The sequence below is a fragment of the Monodon monoceros genome, unplaced genomic scaffold (assembly GCF_005190385.1).
Source record: "Monodon monoceros isolate NGI ecotype Baffin Bay Population unplaced genomic scaffold, NGI_Narwhal_1 Super_Scaffold_18, whole genome shotgun sequence".
Lineage (NCBI taxonomy): Eukaryota > Metazoa > Chordata > Mammalia > Artiodactyla > Monodontidae > Monodon > Monodon monoceros.
In genome coordinates, this window is record NW_021703774.1 from 68,783,771 (window position 1) to 68,806,361 (window position 22,591).

Here is a 22,591-nt window from a genome sequence, read left to right on the forward strand (position 1 = left end):
TTTGGGCTCAAATGCAGCTTTATTTCCTGCTGGTTTTACAGGTATTCCACCCTGCGAACCCATTCTCTTGGAAAACCGCGAATGAGTGGGCACAGTGCCCCCCAGGGGAATGGAGAGGACAGGATGGCTGGCAAGGAGAGGGCAGTTGAGGCACTTAGGGACCTACTCAAGGCCCTGAGGGAAAAACCTGATGCCCAGGATAGGGGTGAGAGAGCCTAAGGCAGGGCTGGAGCTACCCAGGTATTTCACAGAAGCCCCTCCAGGCACTATCACCTGGACTTCAGCTCCACCCCTCTCGTTGTCACTCCCTGCGATGGGAAAAGCATGGGTTGGAGGGAGGGTTGGGGGCAGAGCGCAGTGCTGGGGGCCTTGACCCTTAGGGACCTGGAGCGGGATTGGGAGGGGGTGTCAACCGTGCCTTCCAGCTCCCCAGGAGCCTCCTCGGATGTCCTTCTGGGGCTTTTATTGGGCGCAGAGCTCGAGCCTGGGAAAGACACACACACTCACCCTCCACCCTTGGGCTCCTCCTCCTTCTCTCTCTTCTCAGAGTCTGCCCTCTGGGTTCTTGCTCCTTGACCTCTGACCTCATCAAAACACTTTCCCTGGCTCAGCCCTTAAGAGCCCAGACTGTGGCTGCATATTCTCAGACAGCAGCACTGAAGGGGACCCCGGCGCATTCAGCCCACCTCCTCTTTGCCCCAGAGAGGGGTAGTGATAACTCCAAGATTACACAGCCAGTGATGGACAGAGCTAGGGCTGGAGCCCAGGGTTGTGTTGGCTAGTGCCCCCCACCTGCCTCCTCCTGGCACTCACAGGCCTGCGGGGCACACAGGAGATCTGGGGGGGCTCCCAGCGACCATTCTCCTGGCAGCGGATCAGTGGTAGGTTGCGCTGGGCCAGGCCCTCCAGGCACCGGTAACGAAGCACTGTGTCTACTTCATAGCGCAGCCGTGGACGGCCAAATACTCGAGCCAGGGGCAGCTCTGGTGGGGGGCCACAGGACACTGCAGGGGGGACACAGTCAGGAACTGGGAGCTGGGCTCTGGGGGTAACAGTTCCCAGAATTGGGATGAAGGAGGAGAGGAGTAGGCCTTAACATGACACACAAAAAGACTAGGGGTTCCAGGGACTTCCCTGGTGGCACAGTGGTTGGGACTCCGAGCTCCCAATGCAGGGGGCCCAGGTTCAATTCCTGGTCAGGGAACTAGATCCCACATGCATGCTGCAACTAAGAGATTGCATGCCACAACTAAGGAGCCCACCGGCCGCAACTAAGACCCGGTGCAACCAAATAAATAAATAATAAAGAGTAGGGGTTCCAAATGGACCCATCTAATTTGTTATCCCGCCCATGCCCACGGCCTGGGACATATTTCTGATTTCTCTGTGTAGCTTTGCACCCTCCTTCTGCACACACATCAGTTCCAGGATTCTCTAGCCCCCACCCCTCCTCCCCCTCGCCCGCCCTCACCCAGCCCCATCTTGCAGGTGTAGGACAGGTGGTAGTTGCAGGGCACATCACTCCATTGTCCCTGATCGTGCCACACCATAACCACGCAGTTCTCTCCGGACAGGAAGTAGCTGTCTGGCTGCCCAGGGTTCCAGTTCTCATAGAGCTGGGAGGGTGGGGGGAGGATGGAGGAGGTGGTGAGGAGCTCCAGCCCCAGGAGCACTGGGGGGAATGGACCTGGAGGACCTGAGGAGAAGGGGGTGGGGGAGGGGCACCAGGAGAGGGAAGTCTAGAGGGATGGGGAGTAGGGGACCCAGAAGGAAAAAGAAGATGTCAGGGGCTTTGGGGGGAAGGATAATGGGAACCAGAAGAGAAGAGAAAGGGACACAAGGAATGCAGGAGGGCCAGGAAGAGGAAAAGGTAAGGGGCCAGTAAAAGGAGAGGGAGGGATGGGGGTTATTGGGGGTAGAGGGCAGAAATGCTTCGAAGAAGCGACCTAGACAGCGTGAGGGGCGGCCAGAACCTCTCACCAGGGAGACGCCATCTGACCACAGGAAATCGCCTTCGATGGTCCTGTCATTGAGCCCGATCCACTGGTATTCCCGGTATCGATCTGGGGAAGAACCGCAGGGGAGAGGAAGGTGTGCAGTGAGCTTCGCTGCCAGCAGATGGCGGCCATTCCCTGTCATCGGGCTGTCTGTGGGTGCTCGCGGGGGGAAGTCCTTCCCGCAACCCCAAATCCCCGCTTCCCGGTATCCTTATCCCTCCAACATCTGCACAAGGGCGGGATGGAAGGCAGGGGCGTGGGGGGTGAGGGAAGAAGAAAAAGGAAACTCTGGAAAAAGTAAAAACTCTCAGCAAGGTCAGAGTCGGGGAGAGTAGACGGAGGCAGGAGAGCCAGGGAGGTGGGGAGCGACTAAAGATAAGCCCCCAAGCAACCGCCAGGCTGATGCAGGTGTATTTCCTGCGTGAATCTCAGCCCTCCCCTGCCTGAAGCCCCACTACCCACGTGTGGAGTGGGAAGGAGGGAGAGAGGAAAGAAAAGTGAATGAATGAATGAATGAGGTAAACCAAGTAATGAGTACCTGAATTAATGTATAAGGGAGTTAATTAACACACTCATTAACTGATTGATTGATGAGTGAGTGAGTGTGTGAGTGAGAGAACAGGTGACGAGGGTCGCCTCCCGCCCTGTCCCCAGCCCACTGTTGATGAAGTCCTGTTCCTCCGGCGTGCTGACGCTGGCCAGGTGCGCGCCGTACATCCGGCACTTGTTCTCCGCCTCCTCCCAGCTCCTTCGTGTAGAAAAGTGCTTGTAGCAGGCGCCCTGGAAGGCGTCCCAGCCGGGGCTGCAGAAGTGGAGGCCTAGGACACAGAAGGGCAGGCAGCTTAGGCGGGAGAACCCCGAAACTCTGAGAGGCTGGGTCCCCAGACAGGGACTGGGCTCCTCCCACCACCTCAGACCGAGGGGGCGGGCTAAGTGTAGGAGGGCGGTGCCAAAGAGAGAGTAGAGAAGGAGCGGCTAGGAGCTGGAGGGGCCCTGGTTGGAGGGGGGCCTTGATGCCTTCCTTCTCTTGAGCGACACAGACCAGGGTGAGGCTGGAGTCCCGGCCTGGGTCTCTGCAATCCTCCTTCCTAAAGAAGAGCTGAACCCTCCTCTCTTCCCAGGAGAATGGAAACCGACAAGTACTGCCTGCCTGCCAAATTCCAGGAGCATAGACTCCCTGAGAGAGTCATTTTTGATTCCACTTAACAGATGAGGAAATTGAGGGGAGGGCTCAGAGAAGTTATGTGATTTGTCTGAAATGGGGATTCTTTTCCCGCGCTTCCACTGCAGGAGGCCCAGGTTCAATCCCTGGTCAGGGAACTAAGATCCCGCAAAGTGCGGGGTGCATCCAACAACAACAAATGGAAATTCATTAATGGCAAGGCCAAAACCAGTGTCCCGTCCCACCCCCTGGAACTAGCGCGTTGTGGCAGGGTCTAGGCTTCAGCTCTCCCCCCACCACAGCCCCTCAGCACACTCACCAACATCGCACAGGTCCCCCCCATAGCCAGGCAAACATAGGCAGCGGACCCCCTCCTCCTCCTCCAAGCACGTCCCACCATTGTGGCAGGGGCTGGGGACACAGTAACCTGAGGGGGAGAGAGGTGTGAGGTGGGGGGCCAGGGGAGCACAGCTCTGCAGCAGGGGTCCCAGCCCTGACCCGCTTGTCCTGGGGGCTATCACAGCACCCTAAATGTTCTCCCTGGAGCCTGCCTCTGGTCACAGCCCAGACCTGAGTTCTGGGTTTTTTCCCCTCCTCACTGCCCCCCACTTCAGCACTGGCTCAGCCCAGTGCTGGTCATTGTCATGCCCACCAGTGTGGGCCACGTCTAACAGGGGCCGAGAGGAGTGTCCAGGAAGGCCTTCAGGGTTTAATCCCATTAAGGGGAAAGATACTGGGCTGTCAGTCATGCGTCCTGGACTCTTACCTAGCTCCTGGATCTGCTGGGTACATTGAGCCAGTCACTTTACCTCTCTAGGCCTAGAGTTTAGTCCCCCACCCCTTGTCATTGTGCCAGGTCCTAGCACAGTTCTGTGTAGTCTAGGTGGGCTGGGTGGAACTGAAGGAGAGGAGAGTCACCATAGCAACAGTGAGGTGTGGCCTGCCATTTACTGCTTCTGGGACCTGATACTGGGGTGGTCTAGGAGGGAGCTAACCATTCCTCCTGCTGTCCACTGGGCAGAGTCAGGCCCAGAAGCTCTTAGTGAAGATCCAATGCACTTCCCTCACTCTATGCCTTACTCCTTCGCCCCCCCAACCCTTCCCAGAAATGGAGCTGCAGCAGCTCCCCCTGTCCTGTAGCACTGGCTCCACACACTCTCTCAACATCATCCAACCTCTTTGCCTCCCCTTCTTATCTCCCAGGACTCTCCCCCCACCCCGTTACCAGGCTCCCCTTTCCCCCTCCACTTGGGGCCTCCTGCAGGTTCCCCAGCCTAGAAACCCCTTCAGCCCACTTTGTTCCTTCCTTCTGGCCCCTCTCCTCCAGGCAGTCTTCTTGGACTAACACACCACTCTGAAGGCCTGCAATCTGTTGTCTACGTCCAGCTCCGTCTGGCTAGGCCATCTGCCTTCTCTTCTGGACTCTCTCTCATGATCTTGGGTGGCTGCCCTTAGACTGGGCCTAGGTGCTGAAGGGGCTGTCAGATTCTACTCCTTTCTGATCCGGATGACCTGGAGATGATGGCCCCACAGACTGACAGAGCAGGTCAGTGTTCTCGGCCCAGCCCTGGGCAGGACCCCTCAGACCAAGCCATCCGCTCCTAGCAGCCAAGGCCCATGCCCACAGTGCTTTACTCTGGCCCAAGATCCCACTGTCTGGTGGGGATCAGAGCAGAGGTGGGGGGAGGAGAAGCTGGAGGTGATTCAAAGAATTTTGCTGGGATGACCTAGCTGTTTTGGGTAAAATGAATCAGCTATTCCAACACCACTCCCCCTGTCATCACCCCTTCTGCCAATAGTTTCTTTCAAGCTGGTACTGCTACCTCCTAGGGCAAAGCAAGAAGGGGAAGTGTTTTATTTAACCCTTTAAGGACCAGGTCCTACAGAGGGTAGGAGTCCTGAACCCCCTTCCTTTCCTCACACTTTCCTGCTCCTCCCGTGATCCTCTCTGCTCCTCTCTGTCCGACCCCCTAACCCTGGGGGCCAAAGACTCTCAAACTTGGTCCCTGGGGCCTTACCCAAGCCACAGGTCCCTCCCCCCGGCTGTGGGTGGCAGAACCTGAACCAGGATGGTGGGGGGTGGGTGTTGGTGGTGAAGGAACTCCTCTTGAGGCTTTCTGGTCTTCCACCTCCCCGCTTCTGGATCAACTACTATACACAATCAGAAAGTTCTTCCTTCCTTACTGCTGCAATAGCAGGCTGGAGGGCCTCTCACTCATCCCCCAGGTGGGGTAACTAAGACACCGCAGATACTTCCAATGGTGATCCTCTCCCACCAAAGCCCCTCCTCACCCCACAGCACTGAACTCCAAGGCCAGCTGGGCAGGGAGACAGTAGTTGAAACGAGTGAGCCTAGGTGTGATGTAGAGCCCCCTAGCCCACCCTGGGCCATCTAGGAGAATGACCCTGGTACTAGGAGGGTCCCAGCCTTCTCCAGAGATCTCCATTTGGAAGCTCAACCTTCACTGAATAGATAGGGCTTCTTTCTCTCAGACCCCAGAACCTAACTCCCCATTCCCCCTCCCTCCACACTCTCCATCCTCCCCTCCTGATTTGTTTCTTCTCCAGCAATAGGAACTTTGAGATCCTCTGGGTTCAGGAAGGGTGAAATAGTGGGTGAGGGTGGTCATTAGTGCAGGAGTTAGTGGAGGAGAGGGAGGCCATGGGCAGTGGGATGAAAGCGAGATACCATTCCCCTGCTGATATGTGGGGGAGGGGAACAGAGCCTTGGGGCACCTGGACACCAGGGAATGGCCTTCATGCTAAGAGGGGCTTTCTCTGTCAGTCCTCTGTATGTATGGCTCTAGATGGGAGCCATCAAGATGGATCAGAAAGGGACACGTGTACACACACACACACACACACACACACACACACACACACACTCTGGCCTGCAGAGGTTTCTCTCCATCAGGAGTGAGGGACTACAACTCCCAGCACTCCCGCAGACTGACAGACAAAGACTTCTCTGGGGTAAAGTGTACAGTCAGATTTGGGATCTCAGCAGTCAGGAAGGAAGGCAGAGACAGGCCTGAGGAGAGGACAAGGGAACAGCAGGGGCTGTTAGACTGCTAGGACAGGAAAGGGTACAGGCTGAAGATGGAGACGGAAGAGGCACAAAGACACACAAAGACCCAGGGGGAGAAAGAGAGAGACAGAGACACAGAGAGAGAGAGATGGCACCAAAAGAACCATCAAAGAGCTACCCAGGACACAACTCCATGGAATGAAAGGGGCAAACAGCTGGGGGTGGAGACAGAGGGTGCCAGAGTTTTGGTTATAAAGCGGTTTAATAGAGATTTATTTCCAAGGCTTGTTTCCATGAAACAGTCGAAAAAAGTACTTCACAGAAGTAGTTGCTTAAGGCTCTGTGGGGATAGGGCTCTCCTGGACCCCAAAGGTTGAGGGCTGGGCATGGGATCCCAGGCTTCCCTGATACCAGTGGGAGGCAGCTGAAGGGAGGTGGCACACAGGAGGGGGAGGGAGCAGTGGAGGATGGGCCTGGGCCTTGAAGAACGCAAAAGGCAATGAGGGCACCCACTGAACAAGGCATGAGGGTCCTCTGTGGGGCCAGTGAGATGTGAGTCACAGGTAGAGAGTCGAGGGTAGGAAAAAGTTCCAGGTGTTTGGTGGTAGGGCTGGGGGTCACAGTGTGGATTTCAGAAACAGGGACAGGGTCACAGGGTGGGAGTCACGGAGTTGGGGGTTACAGGGTGAGGACTCAGAGAGCTGGAATGGAAGTCACAAGGTGGGGTATCCAAGATTGGAAGCCCACAGGTAGAGGTGGGTAGGAGAATGAAGGCAAAGGACAAGAGAGTCTGGGGCAGTGGTGGGTTAAAGGACTATAGGTCAGGTGATCCAGAGCTGCAGGGGGGGAAAGAGGACGAGGATAAAGAGGGAGGTTGAGCCTTGGGCAAAGTTACCTGATGAGGGGGCCACGGCCACTCCACCATGGCTGGCACTGTCAGTGGGCAGCACCGGCTGGGCATGCACTGAAGTCCCTGCTGGGACAGTTCTTCCAGAATTCTCTTCAGAAGGGGTCTCCAGGTCCCTGGTACCCTCAGGGACCCGTGTGGCTGGAAGCAGGGAAGGGGCATCCTCGGAGCTCCCTGTCTCCTCACTCTCTCCTCGAGGGACCCCAGACAGCTCAGGACCCCCAGTCTCCTTCCCTATCTCTCTTGCCCCAACCGGAGTGGAAGGTGATGGGGATGCCAGGTTCCCTTCCCTGGGAGAGGGCAGGGCCTCCGTGGGTGGTCCAAGGACCGTTGGAGGCCTGGGAGCCTCTGGCTCTCCGTAGGGAGGTGGTGATGCATCAGGCTTCAGGACTGCCCTCACTGGTGGGGATGCCTGGGAGAGTGACTCCTCTGGAGCCAGCTCAGTGGGGAGAGGGGCCTCTGGGTCCAGGTTGCTGAGCTCACTGGGCCAGGCCCACAGGGCCTCATCCTCCACCTCCTCCTCTTCTTCTTCTTCCTCTTCTTTCTCTTCTTCATCCTTGTATGTCTCTTCTTCCTCCAACACCTTGCCTTCCTCTTCTGAGGACCCCAGGGGAGGTACAATGGATTGGGTTTCAAATTCTAGGCAAAGCACAGATGGTTCAGCACCAGGGACAGCACCCACCAGAGGACAGGAAGAAGGAAGGGGAAGGGGAGAAAGGTGGGGCTGGGGAGGGTGAGCCCTCAGGGAGAGGGAAGAGCCTGCCCTGGGGAGGAACTGCCTTTGCTCCGCACCAGAAGAATTTCAACTGGAGCTGCAATAGTGAGGCAACACTTGAGAAGGCTCTATGAGCTGTCATTAGCCCAGGAAAACCTGGCGGTTGCATCTCCCTCTCCCAGTCTGTTAAAATTCTCTGTTTATTTTGGGTAGGTGAGGAGGAGGAGAGACCAAAGAAAGGAGATCCCTCCTTCCCAGAGGGCAGCTCCTTAGTCCAAGCATCTCCAGACCCAGCTATCTGGGAGTGGGATTTGCTGGAAAGGCAAAGGTTGGGAGAGGAGCAGGAGAGGTGCCTTGCACGACTGTGCTGCTGAGAGAGGACAGGGTAGAATCACGGCAGCGACAACCCCGGCCTCAGCCTGGGCTTGCCCTTTCTGCCCCAACTTCTCCCAGGTGTGGATATCCCCAGGATAAGAGATTTGAGTTACCTAGGAGGGTCCTAGGGGCCTCTACTGGGTCTTCTGGAGTGGAGCTTCCACCTGTTCCATCCTCCATAATGGGAATGGAGTAGATGGCTCCCCGGGACTCGCTCTCCACAGCTTCCTGAGGCAGCTGCAGTTCCTCCAGGGTCTCTGTCACTGTGACAATGGCTTCCAGTGCATCAGAGGCCAGGTCAGAGGCCTCAGGGATGGCAGAGGGCTGGGCAGAGTCTGTGGCAGGAGGAAAGTGCCAATGGGAGGTTAAGGAGGTGCCTCTGCCCTCACAGGCCTGCATGTGAGGGTTCTGGGTTAGACTCAGAGACCATAGAATTCTCTTAATTCTCTCTCATCTTCCCTATGGAGCACCCATGGGGCCCAGAGAGCACCCCGGGGCTTCATCACTCATTCCTCAAGCATTAATCGAGTGCCCGCTATGTGTCATGCCGAGCATTCTCCTGGGCACTGAGGATACAGTGCCCAGCAAAACAGCAAGCTTCCTGCCCTCCAGGGGATTTATATTCTAGATACAGACAAACAAATAAACATATAATGTTACCATATAAAGAACAATTAAGTTTAGCAAGGAGATGGGAAGTACTACTTTAGATAGAATGGTAAAGGAAGGCTCAGGAGAGAGGTCATCCCTTGAGTAAGGAGATGGAGGCAGAAGGATGGACAGAATGGCCTCAGCACCTTGGGACCCTGGTTTTAGGGTAAGGTGTGAGGGATCCCAGTCATCCTAAGACTCTAGAAATGGAAGGGGACAGGCTGCCATCACCACAGGAGAGCTGAAGGGTAGGGTACAGGAAGGACATTCAACCATCACCGCCCAATGATCTCGGTGTTGGGGCAAAAGGGCAAGTGGCCACCCCATCCTTCCAGGATCTGCTCTCTTCAAATAACCAGAGTTTTAGAATGAATTACCTTGTCCCAGGGGAAGGGAACCAAGAGCAGAAAACCAGTGAAGCAAAGGTGGAATTGGGCTAAGAAAAGCCCTGAGGGCCAGCTGTGTTCAGCCAGACAAGACAGGACAGCGCATCCTGCCTGCGTCACCTGCTTCAGTGAGCCTTGCTCATACCAGACAAGCAAACCTGTACCCTTGCCCGCCTCTGCCCTCCACCTGCTCCCAGCCATGGTCGTCCTCTTCCTTCCCCTCTTCTCCTGATTCAGTTCCTCCTTCAATTTCTTTCCATAACAGTGCTTGGGACATAATTATAATCAGTGCTAGAAGTGTTAACTACTATTGGTATAATTAGCAGCAGCGTCATCACCATTATCTGTGTTCAAGTAAGTCTTTCCAGATGGACCTGTCTTCCTGTGGACTTCCCTTCCCCATCCCTCCCAGCCTCGGGCTAAAGCCATCTGGAGATCTGTCCCAGGGGAAGTAATGCTTTTCTCTCAGTCTTTCCTTGTGCTGGGAGTGAAGCATTTCGTCTTTGGTCAGACTGCGGGCTCCCAGGGCAGAAACTGTGTCTTCCTCCTTCAGACTAAGGGCTCCTAGTAGGCTGTGTCTTCTCTTTCCATTTCTGCCTCCAGCCCTTGCACCAGTACTGCAGGCTCACAGTTGGGGCAGGGACTCCAATCCTCCATGGCAATGCCTCCCTGATTGTCAGTCATCCTTGGCCTGGGCCCTGTGCCTCTGGGGGTCGCAGGCACTGCCTCCCCTCCAGCTCCCAATATAAGATGTGGGTAGGAAGCCATCTCTACACCCAGCTGTCTTTAAGGACCTGCTCCCTGTGGGGGGAATTATGTCTGTCCCTCAATATTTGGTGGTAAAAATCTGATACCTTCAAGCTGAAGGTTCTGGAAACCCCTCTGAAGTGTATTTAGTTAACTGGAGCAGATCATTCATTGGATTCAGAGAATGTCAGTCATCTCTGGTCTGCTCATGAGCTGACCAGAGATGGAGACATATTTGGCAGCCCAATAAGGGAGAGGCAGCTTTGCAACAGGAAGAGACAAGGCAGGGGCTACTGGTGTGGAGGCAGGTGAGGAGATGCAGCAAGGTGAGCCCTCCTTGAGGCCACAAAGACCAAGTCAGAGGGCACAACCAGAATTAGAACCCTAAGTGACAAGCTGAGCACCACCCAAAGCTCCTTGAGGCAAATGGCAAAGACCCAAGAGAAACTGGTCGGGGCTGGGGTAAGAGCATAGGCCTCGACTCCGTCTCCCTGAGGTTGGTCTCAGCCTCTGCAGGGAGGTGGGCTCACCTCGGAAGCAGTAGACATTGAAGCGGCTGTGCTTGTTGGGGAAGCCGGTCTGGTTGGGGAAGAGGAAGAGAGTCTTGACACCAGGGAGGCCCCCACCACAGCGCTGGCTGGGTGTGACGATGGGGTAGCGCACACTGCCATCAGCCAGCCAGCCTGGGCTGCAGCGGTCCAGGCCACCATCCCAGGCTGCGTACAGCTGGCCTGTGCTTGCAATCTTAGCACCCCGCTCCTGGCAGTACGCCCGTGCCTCCTCCAATGTCAGCTTGTCTGGAGGGGCACCCAGGAACAGCTCTCCTGGGGAGAAGAAGAGGCTGGGTTACCAGGAAGGGAGCTCCTTCCACCCTGGGCTCCCACAGAGACTCTGGGCAAGCTTCTCTGGGCCTCAGTCTCCTCATTTGCGACATGCAGTCCATCACACTACTTTACAGGATCGAAGTCTTGATAGAACCTTAGGATCGATAATATTGCTCGAAAGAACCTGGCCCAACTTCCTAATTCTGCCAAGAAGGAAACTGAGGCTCAGAGATACTAAAACATAGAGAGATGCACAGCAGGTAGCAGCAGACTCAAACTCAGTCACCTACCGCCTGTCTGAGGCTTTGGCCATGAACTTGTCTCTATGACAGTGTTTGGAGGGAGGGACACTGACTGTTTCCTTACCACTGGCTGCCCACTTAAATACAGGATGATAAAGGATGATAAGGTCCAGCAGAGGCCCAGGAGGACCTATGGGCAGCACTGGAGAGGGGGCTCTTCCCCTGGCAACTCCCTACCCCCAATCACCGTTTAGTTCTTCAGCGTAACAGTAGACATCATAGAGGTCATCCGGGTCCACCACTCCATAGTTCCGGACCCCAGGGAAGCCGTCCATGTCTCCATAACAGGCCTCTCGTGGAGTCTGGATGGGATACCTGGGGAAGGGGTACAAATGCCTTCACCAGGGAGCCATCCCATGGTGACCCTCCTGAATCACATTGCCTTTCAGTGCAGCCAATTGTCCTCCTAGCTCTGCAGAAATGCACACCCCCCACCAAGGCGGGGTCCTCACCCACCCTCCAAAGACCAGCTGCATCCGCCAGAGGCAGGGAGCCCTATATGGCCAGCCTGAGGCAGCCCCTGGCAGAACCAGAGGCCACAGCCCACCTCAGAAACAGCTAGAAGCTCCAGGGCCCCAGCCCCAGCCCACCTCACGGTCTGGTCGGACAACCAGCCAGCATCACACTGTTCATAGCCCCCAAGATAGGCGGCATAGAGCTGCTCCGGAGTGGCGATTCGGGCTCCGATGCGGGCACAGGCCTCCTGGGCCCCAGCGAAGGAGAAAGCATAGCGGGCAGAGCCCTCCCGGTAGAGAAAGACGACCCCTGAGGGGCAGAGAGGATCCTGAGGCAGGATCACCCAGCACACTGACTTCCCCTTCCCCTCCTTGTCAACCCCCTGTATACAAAGGGTAAAGTCCAAATAGCGCCCGCTCTACAGCATGAGGGGCTTCAGTTAGACTGTGGGTAGAATTTCCTCCCCCTCAAGAGAGAAAGGAGGTAACACAGGCCTGTAGCTACCCACTCCTTTTCCAACTCAGTCTGTGCCTTCTAGGTGTTTGCTTCCGCTTCAGACTGTGGGCTCCCCTCCCTCTCTCCGGGAACCTCTCTCCATCTTTGCCCTCTCACCTTTGACCTTGACCTCCACAGCGTCGCTGCTGTCGTCGATGCCGTGCTGGACCTCGCAGCGGTAGATGCCCGAGTCGTTGGGCCGCAGCTCGCTCAGCACCAGGGAGACATCGGTGAGTGACGCTGGGTAGGCAGGCAGTGCCACGCGGAACCGGTAGGCCTCGCTCACCTTGACGCGTAGCCCCCGCGCCACTAGTACCTCGGCCTCCCGGCCGCCGGACAGGAAGGTCCACTTGACCCGGGGGGAGCCCTGCGCGGCCCGGCGGCTTGGCGGCGGCCGCAGGTAGTGAACGTGGCACGGGATGGTGAGGGCGCCGCCCAGCACGCCCTGCAGCGGCGCGTCACCCGCTATGCGCACGCGGAAAGCCCGGTCCTCTGTGGGCGGGCGGGGCCGGCTGGAACTTCGTGCTGTGGATCTGCCACGACCCGCCCCAGGGTTTCCGAGCCCCGCCCCAGGATCCCGACGCCCCGCCCTAGGATTCCCGGGCCTTGCCCGGGGATTTTCGTAACCCCGCCCCCAAGAACCTGGGCTCGGGCCCGCTGAGTCCTGCAAACCCACCTCTAGGTCCCCCAGGCCCACCCCCCACGGTCTACACACCGATCCACAAAGTCTCCCAGTCAAATTCACCCCCAAAGTCTCCCAGTACCACCCCAGGATTCCTGGCCCCCACCCCAGGGTCTTCTAACCTCACCCCCTGGGTCCTGCAGCCTTATCCCCAAAGTTTCCCAGTCTGTTCCCTTCAGTCACTTTCACGATTTCTCCCAATTCCACCTCTGTTCTGCTTCCCAGCCCCATTCATCGTGCCCCAAGGGTCTCCCATCCTCCACTCTGGAGACTGGCAGCCATGCACCTAGTGCCCCTCCCCAGCCCTACTCCCAAGATTCCGCCACCCGACCAGCGGCCCACAAATCATCCCTTATTTTCAAGTGTCCCTGCCCTGATCTTCCCCCACAGTGCTCCCAATTCTGTCTCCTCCCTGGGTCCCTCAAGGCTGACAGACGTTGGTTAGGGCTGAACAAGAGGCTCCTTCCTACCACAGGGGAGATATAGGAGACTGACAGTGACCCTGAGTGGGGTTACTTACCTGAGCTGTCTCCTTCCAGAGCATCAGCTAAGGCCGCAGGGACCCAGGCCAGAGCCAGGGTTGCCAGCAGGGGCAGAGATGGTAGGGCCATGCTGCAGGATGAGGTGGGGAATGGAGGAGGAAAGATGGGGTTAGACCTCAGGATGGACTTCTGACTCCCTCCCATGTCCACATGGATCACACATATCCTGACTCCAGAAGCCCACTGCCCCCACCTCACTATTAATTAACACTGTTTCTGTCTCCCCACAAGGGATTCTTATTTATTTATGTTTGGCTGCATTGGGTCTCTGTTGCTGCGCGTGGGCTTTCTCTAGTTGTGGCGAGTGGGGGCTACTCTTGGTTGCGGTGCACGGGCTTCTCATTGTGGTGGCTTCTCTTGTTGTGGAGCACAGCCTCTAGAGCGCAGGCTCAGTAGTTGTGGCACACAGGCTTAGTTGCTCCGCAGCATGTGGGATCTCCCTGGACCAGGGCTCGAACCCGTGTCCCCTGCACTGGCAGGAGGATTCTTAACCACTCCGGCCACCAGGGAAGTCCCCCCACCAAGGGATTCTTATTCAGAACCGAGACCTGGGTCCTCATCAACTCACTGTGTGACTTAAGGCAAGTTCCTTACCCTCTTTAAGCCTTTGTCTTCTTACTTGTAAAGGAGCACCATTACTACCACCTCACAGGTTGTCATGAGGCTATGGGCTTTGAGAGTGCTTTTTATCCTAAAACAAAACAAAACAAAAACAAACAAGACAAACAAAAAAACCTGTACGAATGTATAGCACCCTGCACACAGTAAGAGCTCAATAAATGCTTACAGCATATACCATGAATTGTGGGTGCCATTATGCTTGAGTCTCCTCTGCCCCTCCCAGTACCAGACTTCTTTGAACCTTCCTCCTCCCACAGTACCCCTCCAACCTTTCCTTCCTGTCCCTTCCTCCCTGAGTACCATACCCACCTAGCCTCCTCTGGGAAGGCTTTCTAGACTAAACCCGGGCATTGAACAACATCTCTCCAGCCCAACCCCTCATTGACCTCCCCCCACTGCACCATTACTTATAAGGAAACTCTTCTCTTTACCCCCCAGCATCCTCCACCCCCTCATCCTTGGCTGCCTTCTCCCTCCTTCCTCCCAGCCTTTCCTTTCTGCCTGGCACGGGCTTTCCCACAGGATCTCCTGGCTTAGAAACCAGCTGGGACAAAGCCCCTGTCTCTGCCAGTCTGGCCTCCATCCAGCCTCTCCCTTCCTCCACCCCAGCCCCAGGCTGGGGGGTGGGCTAAGGGGGGTGTGTGAGAATAAATGAAAGGGACCATTTCCCTCCTGCCCTTGGCTATCAGAAGCTCTGAGAGCTTGAACTATTCTTCTGAAGATCTCAAAGCTCTTACACTCTCATAATGGAGGGATGGGGGTGGGACATTGAGAAATGGGCCCAGAGAGGGATTGAACCTGAGTCCCCAGTGAAACCAAGTCAGGCACCAGGCCAGTGTGCCCCCAGGAAGGAAGGCTGCAGAGCCAACGTCATCTTTAATGGTTGGCTTAGACTCAAAAGAGCATGGAGAGCCAAGGCTGCCATGGAATAGGCCGATGATACAGCAAGAGAGATGAAGGTTAGACTGCAGGCAAGGCTTCCTAGACATCAGGCTTATTCCTACTGTCTACTCATTCCCACTTCAGGCCCACTGTTCCACTTCTATCTGCCCTGACCACTCAGGCTCTGCCTTCGTACATGTCCGCCCTTTTCTGAGCCTGAGCTGATGGGAAATTTCCCTCTTCTCCCAGATCCTCTGAAGGATCCCAGATCCTCCTAAGGATGCCTCCCCACCACGGTAACATCCATTTCCCCCATTGTGGCTGGGCATCAAGGGCTCTGTGGCTCTGTGGCTCTGACCTCAAGGTCAGAGGTGGGGGAGGAATGGCAGAAGCCAGATGCCCAGGGCCTCTCTTCGACCTTTGAGAGGGAGGAGGTTCTTGATGGGGCCCAATCAGAGGGTGTGAGACCAACTCTGGGCATGGGGGCACTTGAGAGGACTGCTTTCTGGGGTTGGAGTGGGGACCATTTGGTATGAACAGCCAGTGCCTGCCAGGTGCTTGGGAGACTGTTTGCCATGCGTTTGAGCTGTGCCAGGTCCTAAGCCGGACCCCTTTCTGGCGCCTTCCCTCCCCTCACCCTGGGCTGGAGCTGGAGCTACTCACAGCTCTCTGATGGGCGGCCCAGAAACCCATATAGTTGGAGCCACTCTGGGACCAACACCCTAGACCCCGCCTTTCACCTCTGTTATGTAAGTGGGGGAATGAAGGGAGAAAGTCTGAGTCTGATGAGGACCTGGATGCCCTGAATCATAGAGGGTATCCCACCCCCACCTCCAAGATTTGGAGTCACTGGCCAGAGGGGCCAAGAGAGTGGCCCTGATTGTGTGGTTCTCAGTCAGAGAGTTCTGCACACCTCCCAACCCCACACCAGTCACACCAAGCTTGGGCCTCAGCCCCTTCCTGGTATAGCTAGGAGTCCTGAGAAAACTTAGGCATCCCCTCCTCTGGTACCAGACTCAGACTCAAGGATCCAAGGCTTGGTCTCCATAGCACACACCCACCCCCCTCCACTACATCTTCTCATCCTCCAGAGCAGGACACACCACCACTTCATCTCTATCCTCAAGAGCTCAGCAGTCTTCCTGTCCCTTTCCCTGATGCCACACCATCCCTCTGCTACAGCCTCTGGATTTCTCCCCTTGTCTTGAGTTTTCCCAGCTGTTCAGGAAACTTCCCTCTTGTTACATTATCATTCCTGTCTGACCATGGATGTCTATCCCCTCACAGCCTTCAAAAACCCAGTGCACAGAGAATCAAGACCAAGCTGTGTGTGTGTGTGTGTGTGTGTGTGCGTGCACGCATGCATGTGCGTGCACTTATGCACACATACCCAATGCCCACCATCTCTATGCTGAATGCCCACCAGCTGGCGGTTCAAGGTCTGCCCCATGGGAACTGAGCTCCAGCACTCAGCGGGGTGAGCAGGGATGCACAAGAGGCCAGAGCTTCAGTCACAGCAGGAGGGAAGCTTTCGGCTACCCCCTTAGTGGCTGTGTGAGGGGCAACAGGAACCTACACAATATCAGTGAGGCCTTAGCAGGGCCTGCAGGAGTAATTGCAGTAACCATATAAATAGTCCTATTTATTGGAAGCACAACTAACAATATGATTAGCAACATCGTCAGCTGATCTATTGTAACTCCTCCTAGTATAAAATCTGAAATGTGGATGATGCTGTTATCAACAGCAAAGTTAGCCATGACAACACAGGCACTGGTAATACTGGGAGTGGGTCTATGGGTTAGGTCATTGTCCCTTGATCTCACTGGTATTATCTGGAATAGAAGTAATGCAGATATGAATGGTGCTAACAAAACTAATGGCAAATCTTGGTCCTGTTAGAACCAAGTGGGCAGAGCTATTCTGATAGGAAGGGGATATGGAAGTACCTGGGGGGAGATGGGTTCCCGGCCCAACAGCAGTGCTAGGAAGGAAAGCAGGAGTGGTAACTGGAATTCCAGCTGACAGTTCCTGACCATCTACTTGAGCCAGGCCTCTTACTAAATGCTTCCCATGTATAACCTCAACTTTGAGAAAAATACAGACTAGGCATTACATCGATGAGGAATCCGAGGTTCAGGGAGGAGAACTAACTTGCCCAAGGTCACACAGCAAGTAAGCGGCAGAGTTGGGATTCCAGCTCCAGTCGGCGCCGGCACCACCCACAACAGCGGCTCCTGTTTGCTGTCCTGCGGGCTCCGGGAAGGTACCCTAGGGTGGCCGGCCGCGGCTTTTCCCGCGGTGCTGCCTGCACCGTGGGTACAGAGTCGGGGGCTGACTCGAACCGCTGCCGCCCTGACCAGGACAAGGTCGCAAATCTCGGGCGGTGGTGCTGGGACTGGAGCCCGCAGCAGGGAAGACGCAAGGACCCAGAGGGGCGTTTCCATTAGCCTGCGGACTCAAGGGGGTTGCGGGTCAGGCTGCAAACAGCAATGGGGGTGCCAGCGGCAGAGCTGGGAGGCAGAGCTGGAGATGGCAGGACGGCAGCAGGGGCCGTAGGCGCTCCGGGCTGGCCGACAGCGGACCTCGCCGAGGTGTCAGGGGTCGGCGGGTTGGGTGTGCCGGAGCCACGCGAGGCAAGGCCTGAGGGGTCGGGGACGCGGACCACAGGGCAGCCGGGGGTCGCTCCCTTCTCTCTCCCTCCCAGGTCTGGGCGGCTGGGATGCGGTCGCACTCACCTACCGGCGGGAGGCGGAGGACAGGGGTGGGGGTGCGGCACCGCGAAGTTTGCTGCTTCCTCCGGGGGTCTCCTCCGCGTCCACGGCTCGGTCCCGCAGCTGCAGCCGAGACTGCGGCGGGGACTGCGCGGGCGCGAGCAGAGGCTGGGCCCGCAGGACGCTCGAAAGAGGGCGCCGGGCGGCCGGGCGCCGCACAAAACCCCCTTTCTTTCCCCCCCGCCCCCGCCCCGCCCTTCCTCGAGTCTGCCCCCGCCCTCGCGCTGGGAACGCGGGGGGCTCGGGAAGATCACGGGACCCGCTGCCTTCTCTGCGTCGGTTCCCGGCGGCGGCAGCCGCGAGAGCAAGGACGAGAGAAGTAGGACAGCGTCCTGGGGATAAGAAGCCGACGACTTGGAGTAGGGAGGGAGGGAGGGCAGAAGGGGCGGGCAGGGAGCGCTCGCCGAGCTAGAGGATGATGTTGCAGCCGGAGGGATGGAAGTTAGACAGTCGGAAGGACTTCCCGTTGGTCAAGAGGAGAGGAGGAGGGACTCAGACAGTAGGGAAAAGGATGAAGGGAGAATGGGAGGGAGGCTTTGCTCCTGGAGAGACATCACACGCACGTATAAATGGGGGAGGGAGTCTCTTTTTTGGAGGCAGGATCAGGTGCAAATGACCTTAGCCACCTCCCTGGAGGAAGCTCTGATTGGGTTTTGTCTTCTGTGGCGCTCCCACTCCCTGCACAGAGGAGGAGCTGACTTTGCAGCCGGAGGGATGGAGGTTAGGCAGCAGATTCATGGGTTAAGCAAAGCAAGGAACTCTCTAGACATGGAGGGGGGAATGTGGCACTGTGAACGGTCATCACTGGTCATGCAAACCAATGTGCCAAATGCAGGCGTTGCTGGGAGCCCAGAGGGCCCACTGGCCAGAGCTGCCGCTGATGAATGCACAGCCTGGTGCCAGGGGGTGGGCCTTGAGCGCTGCCCAGCCGCTGGGGACTCCTCAGGGCCCAGAATACCAATGACACCCCCCTCCACAGCGCCAGGGCCTCTGCTTGCCTCTTCTTTCCCAGGCTCTCTTCCCCTCTCCCTCCTCCCTCCTGGGATTCCAGGCAAAGGCCATGGCACAGACTGTGGGCAGGACAGCCAGACGCCTGGATTCTCTCCCCTGGATACCAGTGATGGCATCAAGGATAGCTTGTCAGGGGCTTTGATCTACACAATCTCTAACAGCACCTCCAAAATATCCCAAGTAACGTGGGGTGCCTGCAATGCAAATGCAGCCTCAAGGCAGGTCCACGTCCATCCATCTAGACTCACCCAAGTCCGTCTTGTATGGAAATTCTGGACTGCCCTCTAGTGGATGTCCCAACTGCCCCACTCACCACTGCCTAGGCTTCCACCGCCTGGGCTTCCACTCACAGTGCTGTGAACTTGGTTCCGAAGGACTGGAGAAGTTCACACACACAAAAAATACAAACCAACCCTCCCCCCCAAACAAAAACCCTCCTCCCCAACTTCTTGAGGACCTAAAGGTAGAATTCTCCACACAGACCCATCTATTGGAGAGACGGGACAAGAAGACCTGGGGGAAGTGGGTGGTAAGGTCCCTCAGTAAGAGACATGCCCCAGGCAGGGATGCAAGACTGAAGGGGACAGGACAAGATGTCTGGGGAGTTTGGGGAGAAAGAGACCTCAGTTTATTCATTTCATTAAACAAATACTAACTGAATGTCTGCTATGGATCAGGCACTATTTTAGGCCTTGGGAATGCTGTCCCACGTTCCTTAGTGGGGGTGAGGGATCTGAGAATGCCTCTGGGGACAGACCTAGGCAACGCCTGGGCAGACCTAGGACCTCCCTTTGCTTTCCTCAGACCTTGCATCCCCAAGCTGAGAGACAGTCTCAGCATCGGTGCCTGAATCCATCCTAACCCCCACTTAGGCTTGTCTCTACATGGGCTCGATGGGGCTTGAGCCCAGCCAGGCAGAGCCATGCAACTGAGTGGCTGAAATTCAGTCCCAGCGGTGGCTCACATGTAACGACAATTCTTGCCTTGGGGAAACCTGGCTGTGACCAGAAAAGACAGAGAAAGTGACTTTCCTTGCCACCTACCCATGTGACTAGAAATGTGGGCACACATTTTGGTGCCCTGGAGGAATCCATCCTCCAGCAGCACTTGCGTCTGGTCAAGGGCTGGTACCAGACAGTCTGTTCCAAGAGGCAGACCCCTGGTGGGAAACCAGACCTGGTGAGAGAACAGTGAACTGCTGCTGTGAAGATCTTGATGAGAACAGGACTCTGGAGTCATGCTCACTGAGGTCAAACTCCTGTTCTGCCATTTGTAGTGGCAAAACCTTGGGAAGGTCTTTGTTTCTCTGGAACGGTTTCTTCTGTACAACAGGCTGAAGAGTATCTGCTGCACTGGGTAACATGTACTGCACTTGGGCTGGGTAGGGGAGGCACGTGGCCCATGGCTTAGGCTCAGTCAAATCTAATTTTTTTTTTTTTTTGCGATACACGGGCCTCTCACTGCTGCGGCCTCTCCCGTCGCGGAGCACAGGCTCCGGATGCGCAGGCCCAGCGGCCATGGCTCACGGGCCCAGCCGCTCCGCAGCACGTGGGACTCTCCCGGACCGGGGCACGAACCCGCGTCCCCTGCATCAGCAGGCGGACTCTCAACCACTGCGCCACCAGGGAAGCCCTAATTATTTTTTATTTTCTTTTTTTTTTTAATTGAAGTAAAGTTGATTTACAATATTGTGTTAGTTTCAGGTGTACAGCAACAAAATCTAATTCTTTTCCTTTAGTAGTCATACACACACACCCTAACCTGCACCAGATCTCTTGGCCAGGAGGTCAGTGCGCCACTCCCCTGTGAATGGGATAGAGTGCTCATTATTTGAGAGAGGAGTCCTTTCCCAAGGATTTCCCAGGGGAGGAAATGAACACCTCCCCAAGACTTTCCAGTATTTCCAGCTGTGAAAATTCATACTGAAGTCTAACCTGCACTTGATCTGCCAATTTCTGATCAGGGACTTTCGTTACTTGCATCTTGACCCATGGCCATGTGACAATCTCCCCCACTCCCCATTTCTGTCCTCTTTTTGAGAAGAGATGAGATCTAAGGCCTTCCCCTCTAGGATTCAGAAAGAGATCCTCAGGGACTGGCTGAAAGCAAACAGGATCAATGGAAGCAGGAAGAATGAAAGTCAGATTTTAAGTAGAACTTCCTGCCCCAGTAACAGGAGGAGAATGTCTCAGGTAACCTTAGGTATCTTCTGGACGAGGAAACTGAGACCCAGGTGGTGAAGTGACCATCTAGGGTCACATGGCATGTAACTGACATGACCAAAACCCAGGTCTCCCAACTCCCAGGCCCGGGTTCTTGCCAGGGCCCACAGCTGTCTCTCTCAGGGGAGAGAAAATGGGAGAGGTGGAAAGAAGAGAGAAGGAAGGAGGTGGGTCCAGCTCTCCTCCCCCTTCCATGTGCAACCCAGCTGGCTGTCTCCCAGCCTCCTGGGCCCTGGAGAATTTTCCAGTCTCTCCAGATGAGAACAATCTCCAACCCACTGCCCACCCCCAATATCCTCCAACCAAGACAAAGCTGAGGTCATGACCTAAGTTCAGGAAACAGAATCAACCCTCCAAGTTCTAGCATCCCAACCCACCCTCCCACTGGACTCCCAATCACAGTGGCCACTGGGAGAGCCTGTCTTTCCAGCTTCTTGAACACCTGTCTCCACTTTCCCAGACTTGGGGGTGGGCGCCCAAGCAGCTTGATTGCTCTCTGAGGCCATGCACATCACACAGGCACCTGGATCCTATGCCACGGGGACGTGAGAGTGGGGCTGAAGAGGGGGGATGAACATGGCCCTAAAGGCTGGCACAGCTGTGTTTGGAGAATAGGGGCTTTGATAGCTTCTGAAAGGGGCCAGGAAGCTTGGGACCCCAGCCCAGGGGAGGGAGGGCCCAGGAATGGCTGGGTGTAGCTCTGAGGGCTCCTGCAGCTGACCATGGGCTGGGGGTGGGAGGGGCGTAGGGTGGTGGAGGGACAGTGGGGGGGCCTACAGACTGACCAACATTGTGGGAGAGCCTCTGCTGCATGAGGAGGAGCCAACTGTCCCCCCTGACCTGACAGACCCTCGCTTTGAGGGCTGCAAACTCATGTGTTCAGAGAAGACCACCAGCCTGTTCCACAAAGAACAGCTGAAGGGACTGCTTCCAGTCGCATCAGTGCTCAACCCTGAGTACATCCAAATCTACTTCTTGAGAAAAAGTCTGTCCCATCTGCAGACTCCCTGCAGCCCTTCTCCTGCCCCCTGATGGGGAAAGACTGCTCACTTTTCTGTGATGCTGGGGCAGGTGCTCTCTGAGTCCCAGTTTCTTCACCAGTAAAATGGTAATAACACTTTATTTTATGGTTTTGATGTTGGAATCATATAATTAAAACAAAAAATTAAACTGGAAGGAATTAATTTTAGATTAATTTAAACAGAGGAAAAGTGATGCAATCCCTAAAATTTTAAAACAAAATGAAACTCATGCACCTAATTATATATAAAGTTGGAGGCAAAGCCACATAGAAGAATTTTCTTTCAAGTGATTATAAAACTCAGCATTTTGACTATAGAACCCTAAGAACAAAGAGAACCATGGAGATATGTTACTGCTGGCATTATTATTTTGGAAAGGGCTATTTATGGTGATAAAGCAAATAAGTAATTATAGTAATGGTGTTAGGAACTAAGATTTTCAGTGTTAGAAAATGAAAGTTAAGCAAAAGCTGCTAATCTTAAATCTGCATTGGAAGTAGCAGCGTGAACTCAAGATTTGCATATTTATCTTCTGTCTCCTGAAAAGGCTTAGAAGCAATGACAAACCAATAACAGTGAATACCCCTTGTATCCAGATTGAGGTCTCTAAATAGTACTTTTCACTAAATGGAACTCTTTGGAGAGATTCCAGGTCTGGGGCAGGATAGTTTGTCATACTCGAGAATAAGGAAGTTATGAGACTTAGGTCAGGTTCATGTCAAAAGGACCCAGTAGCCAACTTGAGAAGACTCCCACTGGCCAAAAATGAAACATCAGCATTAAGATGAAT

The 22,591-nt window shown here is 55.5% G+C and overlaps 1 protein-coding gene across 1 annotated transcript; it reads right to left on the reverse strand.

Moving 5' to 3' along the window:
* On the reverse strand, window positions 1-13,342 carry BCAN (brevican). The gene is made up of 13 exons (XM_029229684.1): window positions 13,248-13,342; window positions 12,163-12,537; window positions 11,685-11,859; window positions 11,282-11,409; window positions 10,499-10,792; window positions 8,298-8,519; window positions 7,083-7,733; window positions 3,479-3,586; window positions 2,657-2,815; window positions 1,981-2,063; window positions 1,472-1,616; window positions 814-1,004; window positions 1-484 (listed from the first exon to the last, which is right to left on the reverse strand). The coding sequence occupies exons 1-13, from the start codon at window positions 13,336-13,338 to the stop codon at window positions 377-379; spliced, it is 2,730 nt and encodes a 909-aa protein (XP_029085517.1). The 5' UTR covers window positions 13,339-13,342; the 3' UTR covers window positions 1-376.
* Between the last annotated feature and the right edge of the window lie 9,249 nt (window positions 13,343-22,591).

Bases quoted from the DNA above. Each gene is read 5' to 3' on its own strand.
- BCAN (XM_029229684.1), bottom strand. From the start codon at position 13,338: ATGGCCCTACCATCTCTGCCCCTGCTGGCAACCCTGGCTCTGGCCTGG. The intron at 11,410-11,684 runs GTGGGCTGGGGC...CCCCTTCCCCAG, and splicing joins TTGTCCGACCAGACCGTGAG to GTATCCCATCCAGACTCCAC. The intron at 1,005-1,471 runs GTGAGGGCGGGC...TCCCCCCTGCAG, and splicing joins CACCTGCAAGATGGGGCTGG to TGTCCTGTGGCCCCCCACCA.